A 17976-nucleotide genomic window follows, 5' to 3' on the forward strand; every position below is an offset into this window, starting at 1 on the left:
CTAGACCACATTTTTGAAGTACTATTGTCTGAAGACAACTTTGCCACAAAAATGCTGTCTTTTGGGCAAGATGTTTTTTTTTTCTCCTACACCATTACCAGTACAAAGTATTCATGTTCTCCAAAATGTGTTTTCTCATAGAGGATTACATACAATAGTAGAGGTATGTCAGACTGTGTTCCCTCCACCAAAAACAGACATATATATGAAAACAAGAGCACCTGTTCTTTTTTTTCTCTACTGAAAATTAACATGTTATAAAATACTCATTTCTTATGCATATCAGTTTAGATTAAAATTTTCCTAAACTGAAGAAGACAAGTAAATGATTCATGATAAAATACAAATTACACCAAGCATGAATAAGGATGGTTATCTCTTCTTATACATAGTAGTACTCATGGGACATCAGTAATGCATGGCAGGTTTCCAGCTGCATGTTCTGTCTTGCGTCTACCCCTGGTATAGAGAATCTGCCTGCCTCACATACACAGTCAGCAAAGTCAAATAAATAAATAAACTGACTAAGGGACGTTATTAACCCTGTCAGGGTTGATTAGGGCATTTTAAAGTTTTTTTTCCCTGAGGAAAGATCAGGACAAGAAAGTCACATTTCTCATAATTTTCAAGTATGAGATATTTTCAACAGAGAAAGCTGCTGTCTGTGTAGTATGTGAAACATTTTATGTAAAATACATGTTGTTTGCATACAATATAAAGTAGCACCAGATTTCATTATAGTACAAAACTGATTCTACCTGACATTTTAGTCAAATTACAGCAAATGATTTTAAGCTCATTCATTAAACTTCAACAGCTGCTTTAATTAGTAATGATAATTTGCTACACAGTATTTCAGTTTGCGAAAAAAAAATACATGTAAGGTAGATACTGTACTGCTGCAGAAGTTAATTCAATAATATGTTGCATGCATTCTTTTCTCCTCTGAAATGTTCTGAAAAGCTGAATAGTCTTATACTACAATAAAACTGAGGAGCAGCATTTGAATGGGGTATACTTATGTTGATCATTGTCATTGTTCTTTAGTTTAATTTACATGGGTCTAAGAATTCATTGTTGAATATAATTATAGAAGCCTTACTTGATTCCTTTCTTAATTACTTCAGCTGGGCTGCAGGATGCATCATCAGAACACTCAGTCTGTCTGTGCTGTTTACTATCAAGGAACCATCCAGAGTCTACGAGTCCACGGACCTGAATTCCATCAGTACTGGATTGTTCTAATAGGCTGGCTACTCTCTCAATGTTCAATAGTACGCCCATCCCACCAGCACTAATGGGAAGGAAATGAAAAGTGCATACATTAAAATTCTGTCAGGACTAGCTGTTTTTAGAACAGCATTTCTTTGTGCTGTTTAAATTCAGTGAACATAAAATAACTTTAACCAGCTTTCATGATAATATAAAATCAGACATTTTGAGCAGTCAAATAATCCATGGAATTCATTAACACCTACAGTAAGTGTACATTAAATGTACACTGTTCTGAGCGAACAGACAACACAAGCATAATTCACGCCTTCTTCCTCCTAAACTTTTCCTACTGATTATTTTGCAGCCTTAAATATCAAGGGGGATTCATAAAGGTTACCACAAAGTGTAGACTACATGTACCCTTGTTGTAATCTTTCTGAGTGACTAAAAAACACAAAAAATGTGGTAGGGATGTTCCTGAATACAAATCATGTACACTTTATTGTTTATTTTTCCCTGTGTTTCATAATTAGGTAAAGGCATCAAGCAATGTAGTAACCTGTTAACAATATAGTCTGTGGCATTATATCAGCATGGTTCAGGTATGATATTCAAAACATGGATATAGTGGAAAAGGAATTGTTTTAAAAGGAATATCACTCATAGTAAATTTGGACAGTATCGTGTAAATAGTGGAAATATGTTTAGCAATTTGCTGATCAGGTTCTTGATTAAGCTCACTACAGCTGTTGCCTATTCTCTTGGATCTTCAATAAAGCAAATATCTTACTAAGAGTCAGAACAATATACAGATGGGAAATGGCAGGATTCAGACCTAGATCTTTAGCTTCAAATTGTAAACATTGTAAACATTAAGCTATAGATTAAATGTTTAATTTTCCATACCAGACACTCAGGCATTCACATATACATGCACACACACACATACACAAACGTATTTCACCATTACATATCTCATTTCAATGACTTTTTTTAAGTATAAATGCAAAGCTATTTACAGATATGTGATCCTACCTTGTACCAGCAAGCATCACTACTTTAGATTGCTTGATGCCTCTTGGAATCAGATCTTTTATTACCTCACGTATAATCAGAGAGCCCATGAACGAATATTCAACTAAATGAAATGACAGAGTTAAGTCTAATATTCTGAAGTATGATTCTGTATGTTTATCTGTTTCAAAATAGTTATGCCTACCTTGACGGGATTTTGCTGATGTTCCACTCCATACGTCACTTGAACAGTAGGGCACAACCCTGATAGAAATAATCCAGATCAGCATATTTAAAACCATGCTACTATGTACCTGAAGGTCTTTGGAACATTTTTAGGCATCAAGCACATATGACTGCATCTTTCCAACTTAACTGGAATTTTATCATAACAAAAGATAAGGCTTAAAACCTTTTATACAAAACGAATATGCACATTCTATTTTGTTACATAGGATAAGTACAGAAGATTTTGCAATTTCTTTACATCTTACTTTTATAATCAGGTTGGAAAATACACTAAAAGAAGTGACAGAATCCTCATTTCCAGTGTTCTAAACAGAACAGTATTAGTGAAGTTACTTACACTGCGTTGGCATTCCACCAGTGAGGGTTTTCATCTGACTGGTTTGACAGAATGCCTGTACCTGCCAAGTCAAGAAAGTAGATAATCAGTATAACACGCCAAATACTAGTATAAGCCAAGGTAATAGAGTGTTTTATTGTAGTGTGATATATTGGTAAGACCTTTTTCTGCATACCCTTTCTTGTTTGTTGCCATTCTAAAGAACTCATAAGACGACGAATAGTTTTATATCGTGTGTCACAAGTTTCTTTGTTGTAACAGCACCATCCACCTGCAGAAAAATATTTTTGTTATTTTCAATAATCAGTCAGTTGTGTATGACATTAACTTGGAAGATCAAATATATAATTATGTACTGAAAGAATGAACTGCTAGAATGCTGACATACCTTCCAAAAATATTAGCCACCTTTTACTCCCCTTGTACTCTCTTAAGTAATATCTGCAAACACACCAATGACAAAACTAAATTATTATTTTAAATACATTAATTATGTTACTATTCAACGATAACACTTTAGAATATTTCAGATGTAGTATATTTTTAACACCTTACCCTGCTGCTGTCCCATCATTGCAAGTCACTAGTGTATTTTTGAGAAAGAAAAGTTTCATGTCATCATCTCCTTTTTGGAGAGAGGCCAGTGAAAGGCTTTTTATTTGAGTTGCCATGTATTCTGTGGATGACAAATTCACAGACGTTGTTTCACCATCTGTGGCAGATGTTTCAGGTTCACCTACATCAGAACTTTTTTTCTGCTGGTTTATGTTCTTATTGTGTGGTTTTGAACTCTTTTTGTTTTGAGATATTACTTCGGCCAGTAGAAGTAAAAACACCAGTAAACCTGAACTTCTCATTGTCCTTTAGTTATCCACTGAAGCTACAGTTTTTTGCCACAGAACTACAAAGAAGAAAATGTTATTCTGTATTCATTCCTTTTCAGTGTATTGTAACAGTGAATTTTCAAAACACACACACACACACACACACACACACACACACACACGCGCGCGCACACACACACACACACACACACACACAAAAAAAACAATTAAAACATAATAGCCTGTAGATAGCGGTGGCTTACAATACTGCATTGTATCAATATTATTTGAGAGCTATACTCAGAGAAAATGAAGAAACCAGTATTTTACCTCTTCCTTGTGAGGACATACAGTAAAGCAATAAAGATGCCCAGGATGGATGTAACAGAGACAGGACAATCACTTCTGTTTCAACCTTTGATAAGATGTGGACTATATATTGTACCCATATGGAACATGCTTCTGTTTTTTTTCTTTGAGCTGGAGCCAATATTGAAACAGATGACACACATCATATTATTCAGACAAGCGAAGATAACACATGCCTACATACAAAAATGCTGAGACCTTTTAAGTCAATTTGATCTCATCCAAAAGGAATTAGGAATGACTTTAGGCACACCTCAACTAACATTTTTAAGATTTTTTTTTTCTGTTTCTGTTTTTTTTTTTCCAAATATAATTCATTCCACAGCTGTTTAGCAAGTGCAGTTGCATAATTCCTTATTGTTGTCACACTTTTTCATTTGTTTCGTCTGCAGCCTGTGATATCACTAAAACAGATTTATGACTTCAGCAGTGAACCTTAACTAAATCAAATTAACTGTAGCTAAGGCCTTGCTACTATACAACATAGTACAGCAATGAAAACAGTAGGATAATGTATACATTAAAAAGGTATAAATCAAACAAAAAAAAATTGTATTATTTTTTCTGTTGCACTCTTAAAATTTCACATATGCATGAGTATATATATATATATATATATATATATATATATATATATATATATGTGTGTGTGTGTGTGTGTTTGAGAACACTATTCCTTTAATATTAAATGATGTACTGAGCAAGTATCTCAGCAGTATACATGGTTACCAGCTGAATAGCTGTGCTTATTTTGCATTTTATGGGTCATATCAGTTTTTCTTTTTATTATGCATAGTCTTTTGCTAGGATTAATTCTTGCAATGTAAATATCATAAAAATAAATGGTTTCTTGACCTTATTACAAATTAGTATTGCAGACTGTAAATTTATGTTTAATCATAATAAAAATATTAATAAATACTAGTCCCAGAACAAGCACAAAGAAGAAAATCAAAGCAACATTACATTACTTCAGTTTAAACTACTGTAGTTTAAAAAAAATTGTAGAACATTTATTAATTTTATTTAGGTTGTGAGCTGTTAGAAGTGAAAGGGTATTTTAGTTTTAAAATTGCTGCGTAGAAGAGTTGTATGTTATCAAAATACTGACATCTATATACTCAGTGTGTATGTGTGCATGGGTGTGCATGCACATGCACATATGTGAATATATATATATATATATATATATATATATATATATATATATATATATATATATATATATATTATAGATCTAAACCTCTATATCACTTGTACTCTATAAATTATACAACGTTATAAAAAGCACATAAAATGTAAAAGTTATTTTATGTAACCCTGATAAAGATTGCATTCAAAAGAAAATAAATTAGCAAAATGAAGTAGAAGATCAGAATTTGTTTTGTCAGTTACCTTCAACCTGGTAAGGATCCCAGTCCTTTAGGTCTCCTAAAAGAAATAATCATGTCTGGTGTGAAGCTGACTATTATGAAAGAAAATACTGGCTACTTGAAACCAATGTGCATGTCTTTCAGATAGCTAGAGGGTGACTCATTGATCAGTAAAGGAGATGACGAGTATAAATAACAGTCTAACCAGACATTCATCAATGAAGTGAAGGCCATCAGCAGGCACACAGGCATAACTTGCTCTGCAGAGATGCTGGCAGACAGATCTGCAGTATACCTGTCACACTAATTTGTACAATGAGTATTTACCAGGGCTAAGTGCTGCCACATCTGTAGGTCTGGAGATTATATGGCTTATTGTGCATATAGAATTTAAAAATGTGCAGTTCATAAGTTTTATGTTGTTCTGTCTGTAAGCATATGATTTATTTAATAAATAAGTTACACTTGTTGCCTTACACTACATTTTGAATAACAAGGACTGGAAAACTAATAGACAACGAATACAAAAAAACATTTAAATTGTCATTAAGAAGCAAGCTTAGCTATGTAATACTGATCTCTAGGGTTAGGGTCCTAGAGACTTTCACAAAGTTATTTGTATGGAACTTTGGATGATCCTACCATTAAGAGATGCAGGTGTAATTCTTAAGAAAAATAAAATATTCTCTTCACCTTTGGAAAGATTATTTTAAGGATCATATAATTAACATTCAGAGTCACAAACATATAAGATAGCTCTAGCAGTCATTAAAGAAGTCAGTTTAAACAACTGATGGTAAAGCAGTAGCATTTTGTTTTACTGCTTTTACCTTCTTCTTTTGGCTTTTCCCGGTTAGGGGTCGCCACAGTGGATCACCTGTCCGCTCATGATTGGCAGTGGAGTTTTACAGTGTCGAGTTACCAGCCCGGCGCCCAACCTTCCACAGAAGGCATGCACACGCACACACTCACACTCACACCTAGGGCCAATTTAGAGTGTCCAATCCACCTACAGCATGTCTTTGGGATGTGGGAGGAAACCGGAGCACCCGGAGAAAACCCATGCGATGACAGGAAGGACATGCAAACTCCGCACAGAAGGCGCCCCAGCTGTGGATCGAACCAGAGAACCTCTTGCTGTGAGGCGACAACGTTAACTGCTGCACCACCGTGGCTGCCAGTCTTTAATAATTATTAGCACAAATTAACCAATCTGCTTGCTCTTTGCAGTAGGCTAATGTCACAAGGATATGGTATTTAAATTCCTTATAGTTGTATGCAGGACCATGTTTTGCATCAATCTCTTTATGATTTGTATGTGTACTGTAAGAATTCTGTGAGCTTGCTAACATTTAATTGACTACTGAACAGATTGTGGTAAATAAAATAAATGATGAATCTGATTATTTTGGATTATGAAATCATCACATTAATACATTTATCAGTAATAGTCTCCTTTCAGTATAAGTTGTGCTGCTTGAAGGATATAAATGATTGAAAACTGATTTTACTTGACTAACAATAATAGTAGTTCCTTTGATTTTACAAAATAACTTCCAAGCCTTTGTTTGTGGATGAGTCAACATCTGCAATAAATTTCTGTTTTTAGCATACGGTCTCATATTAATTGCTAAAGTTTTTTTTTTTTTTTTATCATAAAGTGTAAATAAATGTATTTTCTAGTATAGTGACTAAAATGTTAGCATTATGCTTTATGTTATGATGTCCCTTTCTGTGTTCCTCTACACAGTGCAGTTCCCGAGAAAAGCACTGTGAATGCTGTTTTGGATACCAATGGCTAGGAGATGGCTATGAAACATGTGTAAATAGTAATATGATGATAAATGCAACAGACTATGTTCACTCCTTTTGGAGTCTAAATATACCAGAATTTGGTGCCAAAACAATTTCTTCATGCAGTAAATAGAGTAACATTTATTCAGGCAAATATGCAAAAAAAATATGCAATCAACATTAGCATGACTAAACAGGCTTGATCAAAGGCTGAATCTCTTGACCTTCCCTTTGTATCTGCTAATATATGCAATGCAGACATAGAAAAGTGACCAAAACTATCACCATACAAGCTGTTATGCCAGATATAATTATCTTTGGTATATTTATAACATACCCCATTAATAAACATGGAGTAAAAATCAACCCTAACAAAATTCATAAGTAGATGGATAACTAGACAGACAAATACGTACACACATGCATGTAGGATATGTGCTTAAATATGATCTGATTATAAAGCTGAACTATAACTACAAGCAGAATATATAATTAGGTAAGAGCATAGTAGGTGCAAGGAAAGAATGCACCTCAAAAATTAAATCTGACACCTTACAGGCCTGAGACATCACTGTACTTAAGAGATGGGGTCTTCCTTCAAACATTTTCCCCTATAGCCAAAACTACAACCTTATCCTTTACGATCTTTCATATAATCAGACACGAATCTATATTTGGAAACATTTCAGGTTGGTGTTTCCCAATTATACATCTCCCTTCGATACATATGCTCTACTACAATTCTTCCATCTACCCTTGACTCCCTTTTTCCTCTGTTTGCCTGTTTTAATTCAATATCTCCATCACCATATTATTCCATCTCTCTCTCATTCCCCGCTCACTGACTTATTCCCCTCTTCTCATTTTTTCATCGCCTTTTCACCCAATTTTCCCTACCTGCACCTCTAACAACCTTAATATTCTCAATCCATATACCTGACAACACATCCTCGCTCCAAATTTGTACTACTAGTCTTTTAAACAGAGCTGCAATAAGTTGTAATTCCACTCTTTCTATCATATCCTATCCATAATCTTTACTTTCCATCCCACGCACATATAGTTAGTAACTAATAATCTGATGTTGTTAATCTTCTTTCCATAAATCACTGATGGGTTGGTTCTGAGCCCCTCAGAACCGTGTCGGCCTAATACCAAGCTCATGTACACCAAAAAACTCTCGAGCTAAGCTGCTACCCACAATGCTCTTCTCCCTGTTACCTCAGATCTCGTTTGCCATGTAGCCATATAGCCGTGTTTCACCGAGCTCTCAAGCTAAGTCGTATTTCTTTTGATATTTTTGATACATATCTCTTGCCTAGTCACTTTCTAAAACTATCTCCTTTCTACTTTACTCATTTAGAGTTATTTGTAACTTTCTCATACCTAGCTACCCATTGGGTAATTCTTCTTACCATCGCTAGTACAGCCTCTCCTTACCCTTGTGGTATCTCTTGATACCATTGTTGGTATCTTCTTTCCTCTGTCTTTTCTGACTCTAGTTTAATAAACTTGTTGTTAGTGTGTTTGTGGACATATTTGAGAAAAAAGGATCTTTGGGGTTTAAGCATTGCACCTCTTGCAGTGGTAAACATCCTAATAGCAACTCTCATGATGACTGTGTTTATTGCCTGGGGGTTTCTCATCTCTCTCTCTTCAAACCCTCTGTCAAATCTGTCAAAGTTTCAGTCAGTGGATGCTGAATGAACGCAAGAAAAAATTGATTTTGAAAGGCCTTCTTGCTTCTCTTTTCTCAGAGGCCCTTTCTGTGTTGGAGGTCTCAACCCCTCCAATGAAAGACAAGAAACGTCCCCACTCTGATCCCACTTCACCTGCTGGTGATAGAGGTAAGACACCTAAACATAAGGCCCAAAAAACTTCCTCAGAGCATTGACTTGCTACTTTGGCTTTGACTACTGCTGTTCCGAGCTCTGCTCCGAATACTATTATGACTCAAGCTGTCTTGGATACTATCAGATTTTTGATGTCGGTGCCACCTTTAGCACCGATTCCTCCAGCTACAGCACCAACCTTGCCTTTGACTACATCAAAAGCGGTGCCGACCTCTGCCACTACTTTGGAACAGATGACATAGACTCCGAGTGCCCCATCGGCACCGAGCCCTTTTACTGCACCATTGATTCCTTTGCTTCCTGTCTCCAAATTAGAGACTACAGTGCCATTAGCTCAGACACTACTGACCTGATACTCCCCCTCTTTGGATCCATTCCTGGGTGAAATATATAGCCCTTTTTTGGATCGGCCCGACTCCCCTTCAGGAGTATCCACAAAGTCCACCCAGAGTCTATCCGAACTTGATGTGGTGCGCCTGTTGGATCAGCTGTTAATGGCCAGAGGGATACCAGATGTTCCAAAGACTCATCCCCCTCTAGGACTTGGGTCTAGTTCTTCTAGGACTCTGACATATTCTCCACCTTTGCGGCTCTGAAGCCCATTGCTCCAATGTCTTTTGTGGAACCCCGTTCCTCGGCACTGACAGTGACTGTCACTGAGGCTTCAAAGCCATCCCTTTGGTTCTCGGTTCCAATGGAACCATCCCTTCCTCAGACTCAAGGTTGGGGAGTGGAGTCCTTGGTTCAGGGCATGGTTCTGAGTGTTTTATTGGTTCCATCCTTGGATCCGGGGATAACACCTGCCCCGAGCCTGCTTGAGGCTCCATCTCTGGGAGCGGGTCCAGCTGAGCGGGTGTGACCCCAGTTGCGAGGTTTGTCATTCTCGGTTCTGGGCTCCCAGTCCTCTTCGAGCAGGCCTGCTTTCCGGGTGATGGAAAGGGTGCTTGATTTGGAAAATGCTCCTCCAACATCGGAACTTCATCCTGCTCCCTCTGAGCTACAGCTACCATGAGCCACCTCCCTGGGATACCAGGAGGAGAAGCCTCAGGAAACCCCAGATTGGGCTACCCACCCTTCCAAGTCTTCCTCAGTTATTCCCATTGAGGAACCTCCTGGGAGGAAAGCATGCAAGAGGAAGCACATGGACTCTCCTGAAGAGTCTTTGACAGAAGACACATACTACGATGATGGGGAGGTGTCCCCATGGTCACCCCGTGATGATGTCTCCTTCGGAGACATCCTGGAAGTATTAAAACAGAGGGGTGGCTGGAAGCCCTCCAACCCCTCCTCAGAGGAATCCATGTTCCTGCAAGCTTTTCACTCCCAGCCTTCTACCTCTTGGCTGACCCCACCTGCTGATGAGTTAATCCAGCTTGTCATGCAGGGTGCTTGGCAGAACCCTGACTCCATTGAGGCCATTCCTCAGAGACCTGATAAGATTCTTTCTCCCCCAGAAGAGCATCCACACTGGTCCAAAGTTTGCCAGTTGACGCTATGGTGGTGGTGGCGGCCACTAAAAAGGATCTAGTGGAAGAAAGTCCTACTGTCCACCCACCCAACAGGGAGACTCAGGCTGTGGACAGGATGGGGAAGTGAGTCTTTGCTTTAGCGACCTTTGCTGTCAGGTCCCTGAACTACTTGGCACACTTCAAAAGGCTCCAAAGAGATCTGATTACTGAACTTTCTGGATCCCTCGCGGGTTAAGTTTCTGATGAGGCACAGGACAAGGTTACATCTCAACTTACCACCCTTGAATATATTTCCAATTCATCCATGAGGCTGCTGTCCCACTCAACTGAAGGGGTGACCAGAGCTGTGGGTGCAGGCATAGCCACGAGGCGTCATGCCTGGATGTGCATCTGCGACCTCACAGCTCCTTCAAGTCCTCCTTTTTGAACACCCCTATTGAACCATCTTCCTTATTTGGTTCTAAAGTGAAGGACATACTAGCCAGGTGCGAGCAAGATGGAAAGACTCTGTCTGCCATTGGCCTGCATTATTCCAAGCCTCAACATTCCTTTTCCAGTAACCAGAGGAGTGAGAAAATCTGGCACAAGAAATCTCAGGGTCATTTCTGTAATGCACATGGCAAGGATTACCCCAGAGGCAGAGGGGGTTACAATGGTGGAAGACACCCCTTTAGGGGCAGAGGGGGTCCCCGAAACCAAGACTCCAGAGATTCCTTCTCTGGGCGGTCTTATCAATGCTCCTGAAGTGTTGCCCAATTGCTTTCCTCTGGAAACAGTCAAGGCTTGTTTTTCTCTGCAGCAAACTGCCTGGTGCTCTATTACAAATGATCGATGGGTGCAGATAATAATCTCCAGAGGCTACTACATCCCTCTAGCCTCCTGTCCAAAACCTACAAAAAAACTTCCCTATGTTCCACCCAATCAAAGGGAAGAAGCAACTTCAGAGATAACAAAGCTGTGTCAAAAAAGAGTCATCCAACCAGTCTCTCCAGACCAGTGCGGATCCTGGTTTTACTCAAGATTCTTTTTAGTGCCAAAAAAGACCGGGGACTAGAGACCCATCCTAGATCTCAGCCACTTAAACAAATCAGTTGTGCAAACCAAGTTTTGCATGGTCACTATTCAATCCATTCTCCGTTTTTTAAGGGAGGATGTTTGGATGTACTCGATAGACCTCCGGGATGTGTATTACCACATCAAAATTGACAAATGCTCCAGGAGTCTTCTTTGCTTCCGGCTAGGAGCCAATCATTACCAGTTCTGAGCCCTGCCATTTGGTCTCTCGATGGCCGCCAGAGTGTTCATGAAATGTCTAGCAGTGGTGACAGCTCATCTGAGATTTCAAGGATTCCAGGTGTTTCCATATTTGGACGATTGACTCCTCTCCGCCCCTACCAAGTATATTCTGACTATGGTCCTCCGATGCACCCTTTCACTAGCAGAGTCCCTGGGAATCACTGTACACTGGGAGAAATCCAACTTAGAACCTACCCAACAGCTGGAATTTATAGGGGCAGTTTTCAATACTCGATTCTGTCTGGTATCTCTCCCAGCTCACACGCTTCAGAGGTTAAGATTGCAAGTGCGTGTGATACTCTGTCAAAAGAAGGTGTCAGCAATGGAAGTTCTCCAGGCTCTGGGGTCCATGGCTACAGCCATTCCAATAGTTCCTCTGGCAAGGTTACACATGAGGCTGTTACAATGGCTCCTATTGTCCCAGTGGTTTGCAAATTTTCACCCCCTAAATGCGCAGGTGCTCATAACCAACTCTTTGCAAGCAAGATCTCCTTTGGTGGATGAGGTCAGTTGCAGAAATTTGGTGTCGCCCATTTCAGCCCCCTCAACCCAATGCCACTTTGACCACGGATGCTTCTCTGATAGGGTGGGGGGGGACATTTTCAGGGAAAGACTGTCCAAGGCACGTGGTCGAGCTTAGAGGCCAACCTGCATATCAATGTTCTGTCGTTAAGAGCAGTGCTGTTAGTGTTGCAGGCATTACAGTGACTTCTTCCCCCTGGAATGATTGCAATTCAGTCAGACAATGTCAGTGGTCTGGTACATCAACAAACAAGGAGGAACAAACTTCTTCCCCCCTGTGTCGAGAGGCCATGAAAATTTGGCACTGGGCGATAGCTTCCGACTGCTTTCTAATAGCAACACACATCCCAGGGAGTTCCAACATGATTGTGGACAGGTTGAGCAGATGCATTCTCCTTCCACACGAGTGGTCTCTCAATCCCAAAGTGACGGCAGAAATTTTCAGCTGATGGGGCCAACCCTGCTGCGATCTCTTTGCCTCCCCTATGAATAACAAATGCAGCAGCTACTTTGCCCACTTTCCCCCAGAGGGGGAGTCCCCGAGACACGCTCTGACTCACGATTGTCCCACAAGTCTCCTCTACACCTATCCTCCAATTTCTTTGATACCTCTATTCTTAAAGAAAGCTACTCAGTTGAGATGCAAGGTGATCCTCATTGCCCCATTCTGGCTTCATCAAGTGTGGTTCCCCTTCCTCCGGCCTCATGTGTTACAGCCTCCATGGATCCTGGACACTTGTCCAGACTTGATTTCTCATCCCCAAGGGTTGAATCACTGAAATCTGTCCAGTCTCAAGCTGACGGCTTGGTTTCTCCACTTCTGTTAGTCGCCAGGCAGGAAGCCCTTTCCTCACTTGTTGGTTATATTATCCTGGCCTCCCATAAACCATCCACCAGAAAACTTTATAGAGATAAATAGAAAAGGTTTTCTCTGTGGTCTAAAGAATGGATGCTAGATCTCTTCTCAGCTCTAGTCTGTGTCATCCTTCAATACCTATCTGAGTTCTTTGAAAACAGAGCATCGGCCTCTACCATACGAGTCCATTTAGCAGCAATTTCCAATTTCCATAACGGATTAGAGGGCACTCCAGTTATGTCCATTTGCCTATGCAAAACCTTTCTCAAAGGAGTGTTTCACAGCAGACCTCCAATTAGACGTCCCTTAGAGACGTGGAATCTGTCCCTAGTACTGCAGTCACTGTCTCAACCCCCTTTTGACCCTACTGCAAAATGTGATCTCAAATTTCTGCCATGGAAATCTCTTTTTGGTAGCTATCAAATCAGCTAGACAAATCTCAGAATTACAGACCTTATGCATCAAGAGACCATACCTAATATTTCATAAAGACAGAGTATCTCTACGTACTAATCCATCTTTTCTCGCCAAAGTGATTTCTGATTTCTGTGTGAACCATTCCATCGAGGTCCCAGTGTTTTTCCCAGAACTATTTGAATAAAGGAGAATATTGCCTACATTCCTTGGATGTGCATACGTTTTTACCTAGGCAGGACTAAATCTTTCCGCAAGACAGACCAACTTTTCATTTCCTTCTCTGGTCCAAGAATGGGATATGCTGTTTCAAAAGTCACTTTATCAAAGTGGCTCAGAGATTATATTTCTTTTTCATATTCATGTGCAAATGAGCCTAGACCTCACAATATCAAAGCACATTCAACTAGAGCTATAGCAACCTCTGTAGCCTTTCACTCCAGAGCCTCTATGGATGACATTTGCACAGCAGCCATTTGGGCTAAACCACACACTTTCATCAAACACTACAAGTTGGATGCAGTCTCCAAGGGAAGAGTGGCCTTCGGCTCAATGGTGCTCAGGAATGTTCTTCCATAAGGGCCACCCAGGTTTCTTAGGTAGATTGGGATTCTGTCCCATTAGTGATGAATGGAAAGAAGATTAACAACATCAGATAAAGAAGTTATGTCTTACCATAACGTTCCATCTGTGTTGTTGATCTTCTTCCATTCATCACACCCCACCCTTCGTCCCCCACCAAAGGCTCCTGGTGGATTTCATGGGTCCTTGTGGTGTGTCAGGGTTTTTGCATAGAAATGGCCTCTGCTTTATTTCTATATGTTTTACGCAAACTCAATCTAAAGTAACAGGGAGAAGGGCATTGTGGGTAGCAGCTTAGCTCAAGATTTTTTTGGTGTACGCGAGCTTGGTATTAGTCCAACACGGTTCTGAGGGGCTCAGAACCAACCCATCAGTGATGAATGGAAGAAGATCAACAACACAGATGGAATGTTATGGTAAGATATAACTTCTTTTTTTCTTCACCTACAGTCTGTATATTAAATATATATATATATATATATATATATATATATATATTATATATATGGGTCTACCTTCTTTCAACAAAATTACATTTAACCAAATTTTACTTACCTGACCTCACTTCTCTGAAGCTGCATTCCCCCAAAAGCATGGACTGCCAAAATCCTTTCCCTGTAAAAGGAACCACTTGGCCACCATGTGAACTTTGCCCTCTCTTCAGTGTAGTGTGATCTCAGAGTTGATATATTTAAGTAGGGGGAGTGTGGAGTGTGTGGGGATGAAGCCCCCCCCACTTTGGTGAGTTTACTTTTGGTCCATTTGGGTTTATTACCATGGTGGAAAAGTGGTTCCTTTCACAGGGAAAGGATTTCAGCATGCCGTGCTTTTGGTAGAATGCAGCTTTGGAGAACTGAGGTCAGTAAATAAAATTCAGTTAAACATAATTTCATTGAAAGAAGGTAGACCATATATATATATATATATATATATATATATATATATATATATATATATATATGGTTCCCTATCAGAAGCCTGAAACACTATAAGCCTGAAAAATAAAATCCGGAAACCAAAAGCCTGAAAATTCAAAAAAAAAAAACCAAAATCCTGAAACTCAAAATCCTGAAAACACAAATAATGCTAATATGTCATTATAAAGACACTAATATCTACCAACTGACCCTGACCCTAACCCTAACCCTAAGGTCCGTCACTATCGCACACTCACCTGACCCGCTCCCTAACCCTAACTCACTTAAACCGCCCCTAACCCCAATATTTGTCACTATTGCATACATGCCTAACCTGCGCCCTAACCCTAACTCACTTAAACCGCCCCTAACCCTAACATAAAACTAACCGCACACTTATCTGAACCCAACGCATGACTTAACACCACAGGACTAACAATAGCAAAGCCACAATGACATCAGTATGTCCATTTTGTGTTTTCAGGATTTTGAGTTTCAGGATTTTGGGTTTTCGGGATTTTGAATTTTCATGCTTTTGGTTTCAGGATTTTGATTTTCAGGCTTATAGTGTTTCAGGCTTCTGATAGGGAACCATATATATATATATATATATATATATATATATATATATAGAGAGAGAGAGAGAGAGATGAGGTGCATAAATACAGCCCCATCACAAATGTTTTTTATCTGCTTCTACATCTCTGTACCTCCAACAAATGACTTCTTGGTCACCAACCCTCATTTTTAACTCTTTGTTGTGCTGTTACCTTCTGAGCAGATACTTCATATGGAGGCTATATAATGCTCCCACCTTCCTAAGCTGTTTAGCCATGGTCAAGCCATCTTTTCAAACTTCATCATTGCTTCACACTTCTTCTTCCTCAGCCCATCTATCCTATAACTTTATACAACTTTCCTCTGCCTGTCTACTCCCCAAAAACATATATATATATATATATATATATATATATATATATATATATATATATATACTGTTCCTTTGAAACAGGGACCATCTTGGCTGTACAGCCCAAAAGAGGAGCCACTCACCTCTTTTTAGCAATTTGAACTCAGGGACAGTTTCATCACATCCTCAATTTAACAACATCTTCTGTTAGTCTATGCCCAGATGCCCTGCCTCCTTTTCCCATCTATAAGGCATGTTATCCTAATTTTACCGTGGATAGAAATCATCACAGAACTTTCTAGCTTTCTGATGACTCCCCTTTCTGTGTCCCTTTGCAACATTTTGATGGCCCTGGTATTCTTACCCAGAACACACTGATACAGATACATCTTGCACACTATGTCTTGCATTCTGCCTTTCAGTCTGATTCATAGTGGTAAGTAGTAGTGTTCAACAGAAGTAACAATTTTCCCAAACAGCTCATAGGTGCATAGAGTACAGCAATATGCACCATGTGGTCCTGTGTTCTAAATGGAAGAAAGCACAGTGTAGCATGAGAGCACTATATACTGCAGCTAGAAAAAAAGCCTAGCAGGGTAAAATATATATTATTATGTAGCTGCATGTAGCTACTTGCAACTAATTAATAAGGTATATTATAGCTTACCAAACTGCCCTTCCCCATTATGATTTAGGAGTGATTTATAAAAACATTCACTCATTAAACATTATGGTGGAGCTAGGTTCATTACTATAATATAGTAATGGAGGATCTGGTGCTCTGTATCCTCTGATGTGAGCTCAGCAGCATCACCAGTGTGTGGAGGTGGGATAACTATGAATGTTATGTGATCCTATCCCGCTTACATTCAATACTGATGGGCTCGGAGCCGATCCCTCTGCTCCGACTCGGCACGCTATGCTATAGAGCGAGGCCTCTTATTGGCTGAGCTATTTCTTATCCCAGGATGCACCACCACTAATCCCCCAGATCTCATTTGCCGCTTACAAGCTAGGACGTGGTCTCAAACTTGGCTGGGCTAAGTACTGTTTTATTGAGACTTTTCCTGTCAGGAAATTTGCTTATTTGAAACCAAAAGCTGTTTTAACAGCTATTGTTGTGGTACGAGTGTGTTTAAGAATATTTGTTGAGGAAATTGTGTTTTTTCGTTAAGGGAAGGTTTCCCGTTTAAGTTAGAGGGGCCTTCCCCTATTTCTATTACTGTCTAGCGTTTTTTTGTGTCAAGTACCTGCTTAAGTTAGAGGGTCTTGACCCTCTCTTTTTCTGTGTTTGTGCTACTAGTACTGAGTTGCTTTTTGTTTAAAAAAAAAATCCTTAATCTTTAAACTTTAAACTTGTTTTTCTGTGTATTAATCTTAGAGTCAGCATGTCTAAAGAGCATAGACCCTCTGGGTTTAAAAAGTGCGCGAGGTGTGGTTATAAAATGTCCATAACGGATGACCACTCCTTGTGCATTTATTGTTTAGGCGTCAAGCACCTACAAGAGTCCTGTAGCGTGTGTCACGCCTTTTCATCGAGAGTCCTCCAGGAGAGGAAGAATAAATTAATTTTAAAAGGGTTGATTAAGCCATCCTTCGAGGAGGCTTTATCTTCCTCTTCCTCTCCTACAAAAAAGAAAAAAGCGTTGGCTCCGACCAGTCTGTCGGAACCGACTGCCAAAAAACCTAGGCAGGCTTCTCCATCGGCTCCACGGACTTTGGAGCCAAGGGCGGAACGATCTGCCTCGATGCCTCCAGTCTCGACCCCTCTGGTTTCGGAGCCGAGGACTGGGGCATCGAGAGGCGGGTCACCTTCATCAGCTCCACTGATTATGGAGCCAATGAGGGTTGCCGGCTCAGACACTTCCCCTTCGGCGCCGAAGTCCACATCGGCACCGAGGGAAATTGCTTTGACATCTCCCTCGGAACCGATAGTAATAGAATCCATTTGGAGCCAGTCCCCTAGTCCTATGGAGCCGATG

The 17976-nt window shown here is 39.8% G+C and overlaps 1 protein-coding gene across 1 annotated transcript in view; it reads right to left on the minus strand.

The window, feature by feature from the left end:
• Positions 1-4027, minus strand: part of LOC122817347 (carboxylesterase notum2-like) — a 334692-nt gene extending 330665 nt beyond the window's left edge. The window contains exons 1-8 of the mRNA XM_044090554.1: positions 3970-4027; positions 3371-3716; positions 3204-3256; positions 2991-3086; positions 2816-2876; positions 2435-2493; positions 2251-2353; positions 1103-1294 (exon numbers count right to left, since the gene is read on the minus strand). Of these exons, the coding sequence (XP_043946489.1) occupies positions 1103-1294; positions 2251-2353; positions 2435-2493; positions 2816-2876; positions 2991-3086; positions 3204-3256; positions 3371-3672 (866 nt within the window). The 5' untranslated portion in view covers positions 3673-3716; positions 3970-4027. The remainder of the gene's footprint in view (positions 1-1102; positions 1295-2250; positions 2354-2434; positions 2494-2815; positions 2877-2990; positions 3087-3203; positions 3257-3370; positions 3717-3969) is intronic.
• Positions 4028-17976: the final 13949 nt, after the last annotated feature.

This window comes from Protopterus annectens, chromosome 12.part0 (genome assembly GCF_019279795.1).
Source record: "Protopterus annectens isolate FY-2018-M chromosome 12.part0, PAN1.0, whole genome shotgun sequence".
Taxonomy (NCBI): Eukaryota; Metazoa; Chordata; order Ceratodontiformes; family Protopteridae; genus Protopterus; species Protopterus annectens.